General features: G+C 37.3%; 1 protein-coding gene across 11 annotated transcripts in view; it reads right to left on the reverse strand.

Annotated features, from left to right (window-relative positions):
* PHF20 (PHD finger protein 20) overlaps positions 1 to 15943 on the reverse strand; it is a 55685-nt gene that overhangs the window by 2272 nt on the left and 37470 nt on the right. For 7 of the 11 annotated variants that reach the window (XM_060689695.2, XM_060689693.2, XM_087889261.1 and 4 more), the window contains 9 exons: positions 15532 to 15699; positions 15093 to 15368; positions 13963 to 14061; positions 12890 to 13054; positions 9165 to 9340; positions 7812 to 7947; positions 6681 to 6876; positions 5241 to 5640; positions 4467 to 4638 (listed from right to left, as the gene is read on the reverse strand). In XM_060689695.2, the coding sequence (XP_060545678.2) occupies positions 4467 to 4638; positions 5241 to 5640; positions 6681 to 6876; positions 7812 to 7947; positions 9165 to 9340; positions 12890 to 13054; positions 13963 to 14061; positions 15093 to 15368; positions 15532 to 15699 (1788 nt within the window). The remainder of the gene's footprint in view (positions 1 to 4466; positions 4639 to 5240; positions 5641 to 6680; positions 6877 to 7811; positions 7948 to 9164; positions 9341 to 12889; positions 13055 to 13962; positions 14062 to 15092; positions 15369 to 15531; positions 15700 to 15943) is intronic. The other 4 variants (XM_034414109.2, XM_060689696.2, XM_087889260.1 and 1 more) reach the window with 1 other exon arrangement.

A 15943-nucleotide genomic window follows, 5' to 3' on the forward strand; every position in this document is an offset into this window, starting at 1 on the left:
CAGGTAAGAGGAAGTGCCAGTCTTGCCCTATTTGCCCCATCTGAATTTTGCTTAAAACCTGGAATTAGAAAGAAGTTTGGCAGAACATTGAAAACACGGTTTGCTCCAGGTTTAAAATGTTTTTCCCATTTTATGCATGCTCCTAATATCTGTGGTGATTGAACGGTTAAGATGTTGGGCTTGTTGACTGGAAGGTTGGCATTCGAGACCCAAGTACTGGGTGACAGAATAAGCTTCCATTACTTACCCCAGCTCATGCTAGCAGTTTAAAAGCATATGAATGCAAGTAGATAAAGAGGTACCACTTTGGTGGGAAGGTAACATTGTTCAGTGTGCCTTCAGCATATAGTCATGCTGGCCACATGACCACGGAAGCATCTTTGGACAACAATGGTTCTTTGGCTGTGAATCGGAGATGAGCACTGCCCCTAAAGTCAGAGATGACTGGCAGGGGAAACCATTACCTTTTAATATGGGTTATGACAAGTGCTCTTTATTCTTTTTACCAAAAACCTGAAAGTTAGGGATGAGCCATCCACTAGGGGAATTTGCAAATGATACCAATATATTCATAATGGTGAAACTGAAAGAGACTGAGGAGGTGCAAATGGAACTCAAGTCAATTGATGGTATTTGAACTGATATCCATCGGAGTTATGATGAAATAGCTCAGTGAAAATATACAAACCTAGCTCATAAAAAACAATGGATGATCCAAATGACATTAAGGACATTTTCTAGTTTTATTTTTTAAATTCAGAGGAAAAAGAATGAAAACATTATATATATATATATGGTGGAATTCAATTTTTTTCCACTGGGTGTGGCTTGGTGGTGTGGCAGGGGAAGGATACTGCAAAATCTCCATTCTCTCCCCACTCCTGGGGGAAGGATATTGCAAAATCTCCATTCCCACCCCAATCTGGGGCCAGTCAGAGGTGGTATTTGCCGGTTCTCTGAACTACTCAAAATTTCCGCTACTGGTTTTTCAGAACCAATGCTAATGCACAAAATACAGAAAAAAAAGAATGAAATGAAAAGAGATAGCAATAGATTCTGGGCAATACCCAAACAAAACTAATAGCCATTTGGGTTTTAAAAAATACAGAATCAACAAGATTGACAATTTCAAAACCTACCTGATTCAAAATATTATAATATCCCTAAATACTTCATGCTGGAAAGCAAGAAGTTCCTCCCTTAAAGTTTTGTTTCTTGATTTTCTAGTTATAGCTAGGTAAATGAAGGCATATAGTTGAAAGTAGATGTGATTCAACATTATTTATTAATTTTGTTATTTTTCATTTCAAGTATTTAGTGGCATATAGTTTTCAAACTATACTTGGAAACTACATCAATTTACTGTAACTTTATTTAGAATGTTTTCAGATACATCGAGCCTCTGTTCAGTAAAAGTACCATTGTCAGTCAGTCAATCAATCAATCAATCAAAGAAACCAACTAAGAAATCACAGGAAAAGCATATGAAATCAAACAATTGTTACTTTACTCCATGTAATTTTCAAATGATACTATATTAAAATGGTTGGAGAATGCACCCAATTGATGTTATGACTGATAATAAAGCACATAAGCATCAGTTACAGATAGTCCACCGCAATTGAACTCAACATTTCTGTTGCTAAATGAGGCAGTTGTCAAGTGAATTTTGCCCCATTTTAGGGCCTTTCATGCCACAGTTAAGTGGATCCATGCAATTGTTAAGTGAATCTGACTTCCCTGCTGACTTTCCTTGTCAGAAGATCGCAAAGGGTGATCATGTTACTCCAGGACCTGCAACCGTTATAAATATGAGTCAGTTGTCAAACGTCTGAATTTTGATCACATGACCATGGGGATGCTGCAATGGTGGTACTTGTGAAAAATGGTCATGTCACTTTTTTCAGCGCTGTTGTAATTTTGAACACTCAGTAAGTGAAAGGTTGTAAGTTGAGGACTACCTGTAATGATTTCCTATTAAACTTAAGGCTTACATTTTCTTTGAAGCGCTACAAATTCAATTTATACCACCATAATAAATGAGACAGCTGTATTTCAGAGAAGTTTAGTTGCTATTAAATATAAACAACTTTCTTCAGTACCTATCAACAATTTTACTGTATTTGGCAGCTCATAGACAATGTGCCTTTTCTGCTGTAGCCCCCACTTTAGGGAACACCCTCTCCTCCCCCCATACTTCGCTTTGTTGCGAAGGTTGTTGAGAGTGTGGTAGCGCGACAGCTTCCTCAGTACTTGGATGAATCGGCTTATCTAGATCCGTTTCAGTCGGGCTTCAGGCCTGGATACAGCACGGAAACGGCATTGGTCACATTGGTAGATGATCTCTGGAGGGCCCGGGACAGGGGTTGCTCCTCTGTCCTGGTCCTATTAGACCTCTCAGCAGCTTTTGATACCATCGACCATGGTATCATGCTGCACCGGTTGGAAGAGTTAGGGGTGGGGGGCACCGTGTTGCGGTGGTTCTCCTCCTTTCTCTCTGATCGGTCGCAGTCTGTGTTGACAGGGGAGCAGAGGTCGACCCCGAGGCCCCTTGTATGTGGGGTGCCACAGGGGTCGGTTCTCTCACCCCTTCTGTTCAACATTTATGTGAAGCCGCTGGGTGAGATCATCCGTGGTTTTGGGGTGAAGTATCATCAGTATGCTGATGATACTCAGCTATACATCTCCAGCCCGGACCACCCCAATGATGCCCTTAAAGTGATGTCCCGGTGCCTGGAGGCTGTACGGATCTGGATGGGGAGGAACAGACTCAGGCTCAACCCATCCAAGACCGAGTGGCTGTGGTTTCCGATGTCCCGATAGAGTCAGTTGGTGCCATCACTGACTATTGGGGACGAGTCATTGCCCCCCACGGAGAGGGTTCGCAACTTAGGCGCCCTCTTGGACTCACGGCTGTCTTTAGAAGAACACTTGACGGCTGTGGCCGGGAGGTCTTTTTATCAGGTTCGCCTGATTCGCCAGTTGCGTCCCTTTCTGGATCGGGATTCGTTAAATACGGTCACTCATGCCCTTGTCACTTCACGCCTGGACTACTGTAATGCCCTCTACATGGGGCTCCCCTTGAGGAGCACCCAGAGGCTCCAGCTGGTCCAGAATGCGGCCGCGCGGGTAGTTATGGGAGCAGCATGGCGCTCCCATGTGGCTCCCCTCCTGCGTGAGCTGCACTGGCTCCCTGTGGTCTTCCGGGTGTGCTTCAAGGTCTTAGTTACCACCTTTAGAGCGCTCCATGGCTTAGGACCGGGGTACTTACGAGACCGCCTTCTGCCACCAATAGCCTCTCACTGCCCAGTACGCTCCCATAGAGAGGGGCTTCTCAGGGTGCCATCAGCGAAACAGTGTCGACTGGCGGCCCCCACGGGGAGAGCCTTTTCTGTGAGGGCACCCACCATCTGGAACGAGCTCCCCCCAGAGATACGGAGGATTCCGGACCTGCGCAGGTTTCGTCGTGTTCTCAAAACTTTTTTATTTCAGCAGACTGGCCTGGCCTAACTCTCCTCTTTTAAATTTTTAATTCATGTGATTTTATAAACTGGGATGTTTTGAATTATCTAGGACCAGAGTATTTAGTATATTTTAATTGGTTTTTTAACGTTTGTATTACATGTATTTTTATCGTTAGCTGTTCACCGCCCTGAGTCCCTCAGGAATAGGGCGGTATATAAATTTAATAAATAAATAAATAAATAAATAAATAAATAAATAAATAAATAAATAAATAAATACATACATACATACATACATACATACATACATACATACATACATACATACATACAGAGGCTGGCCTTCTGTGTTTTAGCTTTCGGGAGGTCCTGTTTGTTAGCAAGCCTCAGGACTGGCAAAATAGTGGGTATGGCTCCTGGGTAATTAACTCCTTTTTGCTTTATCTCTTTTTATTCTGGGTTGTTTTTTATATGAACAACATTAATTCACTTGATTGTTAGATGGATGGCTATATAAATATGATGAATAAGTAAATGACCATGCCTCTTTTAGTTACAAAAGCTAGAGAACTATTTCAGTATGGAAAACTGCAGTTAAATTTAAGGGAATATTATACATGATAGAAGTCTACCTGGAATCAGCTATGTTTTAACAAGATTTAACCTGATCCACTTTAGAGGACTTGCATCAGCCTGCATACTGATAGTTTCATCTAAGCTACTGTAGTATTTGAAAAACATCCTGTGATGACTTGATGAAGAACTTTTTAAAATTTCAGTTTTGAAGACACAAAAAAACCTAGATGAACAACTCTGGATAGATAGAAAGACACAAGGGAAAAACACTGGCCTTTCCGGGAAGATTCTAAACTCAGTTTGCCAACCCAATATGATTATGAACCTAGATTAAACAGATTTAATGTAAGAAATAAAACACAAGACAGAGCAATTGAACAGATCTTAATTGAACTGTTAAAATTTGTAGCAGAAAAAAGCCATTACCATCTAGTTCCTTTTCAATTAAATCCATCCTGTGGGTAACTTCATCTTGCAGGGACTCAACGTGGGTTAAAAGGTTAAGCTGCCACTGCAGCTGGGAATTCATAATACCATCTTTGTCTTTCTCAAGCAATTTCACTTCAGTATCTTCTTCTGATGTGATTTTTTCTCTTACCTAGAAAAATACAAAAGTTAACATTCCCTATAAACAGTGAACAATTTTAAAGAAAAACAGTTCAAGAGATTATATATAGGGAGTTGTCGTTGCACAGTGGTCAGAATGCAGTATTGTAGGCTAACTCTGTCCACACCCAGGAATTTGATCCTGACTGACTCAAGATTGACTCATTCTTCCATCCTTCCGAGGTTGGTAAAATGAGGGCCCAGATTGTTGGGGGCCATATGCTGACATTGTAAACTGCTCAGAGACAACTGTAAAGCAATACAAGTTTAAGTGGTATTGCTATATGTTTAATTCCTAATATTTTTGGTAGAAAAGATTAAATGATAATGGCTGTCTGTGAATGAAGTACAAATTAACAAGTCCAATACATCATAAGTTATACACACACTCTCTCTCTCTCTCTCCTTCCTTCCTTCCTCTTTGTCTGTCTGTCTGTCAGTCTTTCTCTATATCTCTCTCTCCTTAGCTACATGAACCCAACTAATGTAATCATCATCACAATAGCATAGGATTTCCAATTTTCCATCTGTCATGGAAACTCTAATTAAAAACTAGGGGTTTTTAATTTACTGAAAGGGTTCAGTAAAACATACCTTAGAATAGTTATGTTTTGATTCATTTTCCAACTTGCATATTTCTCTATCCAGTTCCCATCCTAATCTCTCCACTACGGCATCATCTCCATTTTCTCTTATCCTATTAACACCATCATCAATGTCCGAATTTCTGGTTTCTACAACAAGTCTCTGTTCTATAGCAGGATAGTAAGCTCGAGGTTTTTGGTAACAATGCTCACTAGTGATATAAGATTCCTCTACAAAGGGAATGGTTGGAGGCTTCTCAACTGTTCCATTAAAAGTTCTATAACTTGTGGTTTCCTCTTTGCAACTGTTTTCTTCAATGTGAATGAGTCTAGTGGTATGAGATTTTTCTTCTATTTTGAGATGCTTCCAAGGCTGACACCAAAGTTTCAAGTCAGGATGTTCCTTACTTCTGTTAAAATGATAAATACATGGAAATTACATTGAAAACTTTTACTAGAATTCAGCTTACACCTTTTATCTTCTAAATTCATCTGAAATAGCTGGAAACTAACCATTGTGAACCTTCTATCAGATTTCAGAGAAATCAGGATAGTTTTACTGCTTGCCGTGTGTATATTAATAGTAAGATATCTTACTATTTATAAGCACCATTAACTTAAACAGAATAAATAAAACAAGTAAAAGCATCATCTGACATAAATGAACCTATCTGAATTTAATGTTAATACTTAAAAACATAGTTCTTCAGTGATTCCATCGTTATGTTCAATAAAAGTAGATTCTTAAAAATCATATAATAAGTATTTAGAACACTGTAAAATGGAAGACAAATCTTCATAATGATTTCAAAGAACGTGTGATGTACAAGTTCAAGCATGTGTTCTAGTTATTTCCAAATTATGTGCCACGGAATATTCCTCAAAGGCTCCTATAAAAGGTAAAAAGAAAAGCTACCCCATGAATTATTATTTCAAACATTCCTATAACGATTAGTGACTCCTACCTGAGTTATTTCACATAAATATAGTCATGTACAAATGTTGCAAATGAAGTTTCATTTGGCAGTGGTAAAGAGGAGCAGATGGGAGGAGTAGACCTATTAAAATGCAGGGAACCCTACTACCTTGCTATTTCTTATCAGTATTATTTGATATCTTATAAAAACAAATCATTAACCAATTAAAGTTTGATTAATAAGAATGATTGCTATGATTCCACTTATGGCCTGAAGCTAGCTTCTTCCAACTAGTTTGGGTTTGGGTATAGATGGTGTATTTTTCTACCGATAGAAAAATGAAAGGTGAAAGGTATCCAAGGTCAAGGGGTTTGACAGTTGACACCCCTGGTTTAATATTATCCTGGACCAAACTGATAAGCACACCAGTATCTAAATGTTAGGTTATACAATAGCTTTATGAAATTAAATTTTATTTAATTCTTTGAATTGTATCACTATAATTTAAGCAAATACATTCAAATATAGCTTACTGCAAAATGCTCATCTTCAACTGAAGTCCATGTAGCACTTCTATCACTTTTTGCACATCGCCAAGAAGCTGGTGTGTAGCTACTATTTTCTTAGCATTTTGATGGGAATAGTTTTCTCCCAAAAATGCTAAACCATGCATGTGGCCATTGCATAACCATTCCTTTTCATACCAATACTTCAAACTGGATCGCTTGCCTAAAGCAACAATAGGGAAGTAAATTAAAAATAAAAGCAAGTATATGCTCATTATTAGCCATATTCTAATCTGCCACTATTTTCACTTTTAAAATAAACAGCAAACATTTGCATATTTGGCATAGAAATTTAACCTCCAAATCTGAAAAAACTTTCAATAATAATAAAAGCTACAACAAACTACATTTTAATTATAATCTTTTGAATAAATTAGTAAAAAAATAGTAAAATTGTGAGTTTAAAACTATTTTAATTAAAGAAAGCACAATAATATCAATGGTATTATTCTCTCACCCAAACCATGATTCCTAATTCTGTCTTCTCTTAGAGAACTGAAAGTACTTTTAATCAAGTTTCAGGCACAAACAGGAAAACATTAGGAATATTGTACAAATCCTTTAAAATAGAGTGGGGTTTTTATTTATTCTGCTGTATAATGTTGCATAAAAATGTGTGAAGACTTTTGAATTTTCAATATTTTTGCATACAAGTCCAAAACTAGAAAGCGAATCTAATTATATCAATAAGTAAAAAATTACACTTATTTATTTATTGAAGAAAATGTATTGAGAACAGTGATATTTTAGATAACTTTTATGCAGAAATATTAAACATTCAACAATGATGAGTCTATGTTGGTGGTAGCAGCTTCCCCCTTGCCAGGACTATAGTGGAAGATTCAAGCAGCTGGCTAAATTCAATTTTTACTAATTAAACAAGATATATTCCACCCTTTCAACTGAAAGAACAATATTAATGATATGTAGATTCAAAATCAGTAAATTTCACAAATTATTATATATATTACCAGTGTAGCATATTCACTATATTGGCTATTACGGTAAGTTAAACAATTTGCTATCAAATACTTGAAAAATTAAGGTATTATCAAAAAGCAGTACAATAATAACCAAAATAATATAATTATTACATACTATTAGAAGACTCTGCAACCTTAGAAATCTTTGTACCTGGAGGATCTTGACAAACATAACACGTATATTTCTCAGGTACATTTTCTTCTAATAAACCCATACAAACTCCATGCTGCCAACAGAGACATTCTTCACACTGTTAAATATTAGGCAGAATTAGATCAAACAGGTAAGCACAACTTGCTATTTCATAAGCTAAACAACAGATTTAGACTATTTCAAACTCTCTCTATAACATTGGGGCAAGTCAAGGTATGGTCATTTAAGGTGTTTCTAGACCATGCTCCATCCTGTTGTTACCATCTCTAAAGCAACATCTATCAGATACGTTAAGGAAAATCTGAGTTGGAAAACAAATTTGAGGCTTATAAATCATTACTGTTTTAAAATTATGATAATTTTGATTATTTCTTCAGTCTGCTGGGTAACAAATTCCCTTCTTTTTTGGTAGGAAAGTAGTACAATCATTATCCATAAATAGAAACATAGGAGAACAGAAATAATACAAATAAGTTGAACTGAACTTTTTTAGCATTTGTCCATGAGCTACTACAGTAAATATCTAGAACAAGTAAGAAAACAATAAATTGAGAAAAAATCTGCCATCTCTTCATGGTAGACAAGACTAGGAAAAAGTATGAAGGCCAATACTATTTTTATTATAAGTTACATTAACCGAGTCTTCCAATCTGAATGCATTTCCCCCTTGTTTCCCTTTATCTTCCTGAGAACTTGGGAAGATCCTGCATGGAACAGTTTCTCAAGTTATAGTTCCGACTCATTATCCCACCATTGCTTTAGTATAGACAGTCCTCGATTTACAACAGTTCATTTGACCATTCAAAGTTACAATGGCACTGGAAAAAATGACTTATGACCATTTTTCACACAACTGTTGCAGCATCCCCATGGTCCCATGATCAAAATTCAGCCACTTGGTAACTGACTTATAATTGTGACAGTTGCAGTGTCCTGGGGTCATGCAATCACCTTTTGCCACCTTTTGACAAACTAAGTCAATAGGCAAGTCAGATCCACATAACAATAATGTTAATAACTTAACTACTGCTGTGATTCACTTAACAACTGGGCAAAAAAGGTTGTAAAATTCATTTAACAAACTGTCTTGTTTAGCAAGAAAACTTTTGGGCTAAATTGTGGTCATAAGTAAAGGACAGTTTTTTTCTCTTGTCTCTCAAGGTCATTCTGTCTAGCCATTACAAAATTGTACTTATCAAGAAGTCTTCCCAATTAGTTATCCAAGACAGAGTTCCAATAATCTTATGATTCCTATTTGCATTTCTTTGGGGACTGGCAATTTCTTTTGTTATACTCTCATCTTCTACAATGTACCTGAATCATAAAGTCATTTTCTTCCTCTACTTCACAAATGCAGCGAACGATTTCAAAGTCATTATCATCATCTTCAAGATCTTCATCAGGATTGGTTGTTACATCAATATCTCTACTGCAGTCATCATCACTCCAAAACAAACTTTCTGCAGATGATTCACTCAGCGTATCATCCTCTGTGTGCAAACATTGAATTTGAATGAATCCAACAGATTGTGGATGGTTTATAAATTATTGCCTGCTACTCAATAGGTATTAGCAATATTTTAATACATTTTGATTTGCATACATGTGGAGAGCTGATGAATTGATAATTAACAACAGAAAGACATTGTTGCAACACAATCACAGATAAAGAACCATTCAAAAGAATCCAATATAGACATGTATTTATTTAGTGGATTTATTTTGCTATTCCTCTCACATATATGACTCTGAATGGCTAACAGTATTAAAAATAATTAAAACATACACAAAAATATAAAATCCACAGCATAGATACTATATTTATGCCAATATAGCCAATATAGATTTAATTATGTTTTAAATTATTTTAATGTTTATATTGTATGTTTTTTAATCCTGGCTGTTCACTGCCCCGAGTCCTTCGGGAGAGGGGTGGTATAAAAATTTAATAAATGAAATGAAATATTTGATCTTAGCCAAAAGATGAGAAAAGAGCTCTACCCTCACCCAGAGGCCCAAGCTCAGGCACACAATCACGTTTGGCACCTTAGTAAGCCCAACGTGGACACTGCCAATCTAACTGCAGGGAACATTATATTCCAGAGGATGGGCCCCATGATAGAAAAGGATCTCCTGGGCCTGCCAGTCAACAACTGAGGAGACAGTTCCTAAAGAACTTGGTCTTAAGCCATAAAGGACTTCAGCTTGAATTAACAATAGCAATAACATTTACACCTATATACCACTCCATAAGGCTTTCCAGCACTCTCTGAGCAGTTTACAAATGTCAGCATATTGTCCCCAGCAATCTGGATCCTCATTTTACCAATTTCAGAAAGGTGGAAGGCTGAATCAACCTTGAGCTGGTGGTCAGGATCAAACTCCTGACGGTGGACAGAGTTAGCCTGCAAAATTGTGTTCTAACCACTGCACTGCCACGACTGCTTGAACCCAGAAGCACACTGGCAGCCATTGCAGTGCTATGCAGTGGTGTCACAGGTCCCTAAAAATAGACCCAGCTAGCTGCCTGCAATTCTGCACCAACTGCAGCTTCCAAATTATCTTAAAGGGCAGCCCCAAGGTACAGCACATTGCATTAATCCAATCTAGAGGTCATTAGGGCATAGTCATGTTTGGAAGAGAGGAATAATAGTAATAGAAGGAGGAGGAGAAACCCTACTTTTATTGAGTAGTTTTACAGAAGAGTGTAAACTACTTCATAATATAGTTTTGTTACATTAGATATTTTACCATTTTACAAAAGGTATTACATTAGGTAAAACCTGAATAGTTTATCTGCTGACATTATCATTATACATTTTAATTGGAGTCCCATTAATCCCCATGCACTGCGGTAGATTTAGGGATTTTACGCAGACTCTAGCCCGTGTATTTTATTAGTAGACATTAGAATTCATAACTAGATTGGAATACAAAGATAGCATGGGAGAGAAAAATGTTCATCTTATTCCACAGTGCTTTTTGATATAAATGAGTTTGGCTAAAACAAAGTACCAGCTGCTTTGGGGGTATAATATGGGTTTGTTTTCAGTACAATGAACTCCTAGCTCTCAAAGTTTACCAGTTCCTTTGAAAACGAAGTAGCTGAGTCAGGATGAGCCAGTAAGGTATATAGATGACATCTTTCAGGATGTGATAAGTTGTACATTTTAGAAAGAGCCGGCAGAGTCATACTCTACTCAGTATCAAGGATGCAGCTGTAGAGGTGGTCAACAGTATTAAGTATCTGGGGGTGCAGATAACCAAAAATCTGAATCCACATGTCATCCTTTGTGAAGTGTGCAAACCAGAGTCTGCATTTCCTGTGTCGGATGAGGAGAGCACATCTTTCTCCTTCTGTCCTGGTTACTTTTTACAGAGGCACAATTGAGAGCGTTTTAACAAACTACATCACTGTTTTGTTTGGTGGCAGCAATGCCTCAGACAGAAAGTCCATACAGAGAGTGGTAAGGATAGCCGAGAAAATTATAGGAAGCTTGCTTCCTGTTACTCAGGATACTGCTTATAAGCGCTATGTGCGTAGAGCTCAAAGCATTGTTGGAGACCCAACACACTCAGTTGGGTTTCTGTTGCTCCCCTCTGTGAGGAGGTTTCAAAGTATTTCTAGCAGGACTACCAGATTCTGTAACAGCTTAGATCCCTATGCTATCTGTCTGGTAAACTCCCAAGATTCGCTTTTCTCGCCATGAACATGTATACATCCGGACTAGACTGTGTTGTTTCTCTGTGTCGTATAATATATGTGGGTATATACATAATTTTGTATTTATTTATTTTGTCATATTCATGGTGACCCTTTTAGAGCTGTATGCAATGAAATTTCATTTTAATGTATGCTGATTAGTGTACATTCAAAGTGACAATAAAATTATTCTAAGTCTAAGTTTTCATCCCATTTCAATGATACATCTCTTGCTCTCGGGGAATATGTGAGATTTGGAGGATCATATTATTTCAAAGATGAAGTATATACTTTTGTAGGAGGACAACTCTCAGATGATAAATTTCCATTCTTTTGTACTAGTATTTCTCTTAGGGAGCATACAAGGTTTCTGACTGCAGGTTATTGACTTTGTATTGGTGGTACAAAGTGGTGATACATCTACCAGGTGTGAAGGCTACAGATGCCATGGACCATCTAAATTAATTGCTGTGGGAAAAACAGCAGTCATGATCCACACTGGCTCCGGTAATGTTGAGAAATATAGCTAGGAAGTCCTGGGTATCAAATTTAGGCTACCAGGTAGCAAACTAAAGTCTACGACTATCAACACAATGCTCCCTGTGCAAGCTAGGCAAGCAGAGCTTAATGCTTATGTCATGAAAACCCAGTTTACATTGGGTTAAAGACAACAATCCTCCAAACATGAACTGCAAGAGAACAATGGTGGCAAGGGCATGGTCTCCATCTCCTGTTTGTGAACAGCAAAAAAGCATCAATTAGCCATTGTGAGAAACAAACCGCTGGGCTAAGATGGGCCTTGGCCTGAGACAGCAGGGCTATTCTTACGTTCGTAAGTTTTGCAAACAACGCCTCTTGCTGAATAATAGAATCTAAATTTGCAGAGATGTTTTGTCAGAAAGATTTAAAATTCCTTCTAAAATGAGGTGGAGGGCCAAGAAGCATAAACTTTGTGAAACTTAAGGACCAACTGTACTGCCCAAATTCGCTTTCGAATCCTGAAAATATCACCCCCAAAATTTGGTCCTGGAAATGCTATGTCATTTTTTATATACCTTTTTCCTTAAGTGCAGACTTCAAGTTTAAGAAATTTGCATATCCCTGATTTAAATAATTCAAAATTACACAAAAGAATAGAAATAACTACAAAAAAGGTATATGTGTTAGATAACTGAGATATACTAATCTGCAATTCAAATGTCATAATTTAAAAGCTATCAACACTCAATCATAAACAGCAAGCCTGTGAAAATAATTCCCAATTATCATTAATATTCAGAATTATTTTTAATTTTTTTAGTTAAAACCATCAGAGAAAATGCAAAAGCAGTCTTACCAGTGATTTTTAATTTCTGTTTACGATGCCCAGAATCAGAGCTATGTATTTGTGTACTCAAATGTATACAAGATCGATTTGTTGAATTATATCTTGTTGTAACAGCAGACCTTGGAGGAGAAAGATCTTGGGAAAAGTCAACATTTTCTTCACTTCCTGAATGTTCTGGAAAATTTAATTAAGCGTTATTATCCAGAACTGAATATTACAGAAAATGAATGCACACAAACTCTAATAATATGATTTATTGATTTAAACATTTTTATTCATTATTAAATTTATATGCTGTCCATTTTGCCTAAAGTAAAAGTAACAATCATCCTACAACCAAAAGTAACCAGATAGAACACTGAAATAAATATTAACATTAAAATTGACTTAAAATTAAGAAAGATGGCAAGGAATGAAGGAAGATGCACATGAGAGAGAGGTGGTATTTTGTCGCAGTCCATTAACCACGTAGATAACCCACATACTGCCAGAAACAGCTGTAAAATATGCAGGGTATACCTGTATTTAAAATAGCCATAAAATAGGTAGGCTATATCTAGTGTTTCATGGTTATATCTCTAATGAGTAGGCAATGACAACTACTGTATGTAACTGTATTTAAAAGCTTTATACCTGTCCACATTTTTGTTCAACTTTCAATATTATTAATAATAATCTCCTTCAGTTACCACAGGTATGGAAATGGATCATAACTATGCCTTCTAAACTTCCCAGAGGTATCGCACTTGAATCCATTTGGGAGATAGAGTGGGAATTATGCTTTCAAAATCAAAAATATATGAAGGATGTTAATTGCCCACTTCTGCATTACGAGGCAAGCTCCTCTCACAGAAGAAAAATTTGACCACCAGGTAAACCAGCAGAGATCTTCAGATTCTTTTCCATAATTAATTGTTTCTGTGGCTCACAAGGTTTTTTTTATGAAAAGACAACTGATGTAGGCATATCTATTTTATTGGCTTCAACATAGGTTTTAGATATATTCTCTCTCAAATGGTACAAACTGCTTAAGAAAATTAAAAGGCATCCCCCTCAGTAGCAATTTTCCATTAAAATATTACCTGTTTTTATTTTCTTTTTTTTCTTTTTCTTTTTCTTTGATTTTGATCTTCCAAAGTCTCTGGGTTTCTTTTCTTTGTTTTTATCCTTTTCTTTAGCAGCTTTAAAAAAAATAAGATACATCATGATGTTTTATCCTTTATAGTTTAAACAGGGTCCCCAACCTGTGGGCCATGGCCTATTTGCAACTGGGCCCCAAAGATTCTCTCTTGTATGAGTGGAGCTGTGCATGCGCCAGCCTGCCACTTGTGTGGCCCAGTTTCCCTTCTCCCCCCCAGCCAAGCTGCCAAGCCGCCTACTCCCCATGCTCCAAAAGCGGAGCAGTGAGAGCAGAGGCTGAGTGGGACAAGCACACCCTGCTCATTTTCGTTAACTCACTGAGACTCCCTGCGCAGTCTGAAGGAGCACAAGACCACGCCCCCAAAGGCTTCTGTTTTCCATGCCAAAAGCTTTTGCAAATGGATGAAAGGGTTCAGGGGAGCGATCTTGCACTGCTTCAGGCTTTCTGTCCCTTTGCAAAAGTGGAGAAGCCTGAAGGAGCCAAGACTGTGCTCCAAAGGCTTCTCTTCTCTCTTGAATGGAACTGTACATGCACGTGCCAGCCTGCCGCTCACACGGCCTGGTTCTCCTCCCCCGCTTCCCCAGGCAGGCTGCCAAGCTGCAAAGGTTGGGGACCACTGGTTGAGAAACATTAGGTTTTTACTCAGATATACTATAGATATGATGAAAGTGAATGGTGGTCAGTAGGCTCTTCTAAATGTAATGTTTATTCACCATTTCAGCATTATTTGCCATCTCTCTTTTTATGTCTTCCTGTTTCTCCCAAACTGACTTCCTCTATTCAGCTCTCTAAATTTACACTCATTTTCAGAATTTACAACTGTATCTATAAAGCCAGTAAACAACTAATAATTTCAAAAAAACAAAAACAAAGTTATCATCCTCATTTCATATATGTTAATATTTCTGCATAATTAACATGTTAATCATGTGAAATTGTTAAGTTTGTGTTGTTTAAGTACTAAATTGAAGAAAAGCAGGAAAAACTTTAAAAATACTAGCCTTTAAAGCAACCCAAGTGATCTGATTCAAAGTAATTAAATGTATTTTTTAAAGAAAAAATACCACTTACATAAGCAACCAGATGTGGTCCGCCTTCTGTTACAACCTTCCTGACTAGCCTTTTCAGAAGCCAAGGAACCTCTTGTTTGAATATTTCTGGTTGCAGGATTTTGTTGTGGCTCTGGCGATTTCTCAATCCCATGGAAATACTTCATATGATAATGCAGCAGTTTAGCTTTTCGAAAGGATTTGGAACAGTCTAAGAACTTGCATCGAAATTTAGGTTCGTGTTCGATTGCAGTTTTGGAAGCAGTAAAACCATCAATTCTCTTAGAGGAACTGCTTACTACAAAAACAGCAAGTATTAACAGTTTTAAAATCCTACATTTAATTATAAGATGCAACAGATATTAAAAGCATGCAGGGTAAGAGACTGGCATTTCACCACCCTAGCCCCATCAAAATTCAGGGTGCACTTTCTCCTCAAAGACCACCCCCCTCAAATTAACCTGTAACAGATGTGACAGAAGTCTCTTTCAAACGGGGTGAGGAGGAAGACTCAGCTATGTTCTCTTCCTTTAATCTGCTATCATTTACTGAAGCCTGAGATACTTCTGAAGGTGGAGAAGACTCTTCAGTAATCTTTTGGTCAGATTTAGCACAAGCCTCTAAGAGATCTAAAAGATAAAACAGAAGAATAAACTTAATCTACAGAGGATTACACAATATTATAGAAGGAATTTTTGAGCAACTATAAAAAAGTAACTTAATTGCATGCTTACACTGAATGTGCAGTTTCAGAGGTAGAATTAGTTCAAACTATGAAACAATAAAATCCAAGCTAGCATGAAGAGAATTTTTATCCTCCAAGTACTTTAGTTTCAAAAAGTTTTCCTCAAACTTTTAAATTCTACCTCCCTT

The sequence above is a fragment of the Pantherophis guttatus genome, chromosome 3, assembly GCF_059756535.1.
Source record: "Pantherophis guttatus breed Tessera chromosome 3, ASM5975653v1, whole genome shotgun sequence".
NCBI lineage: Eukaryota > Metazoa > Chordata > Lepidosauria > Squamata > Colubridae > Pantherophis > Pantherophis guttatus.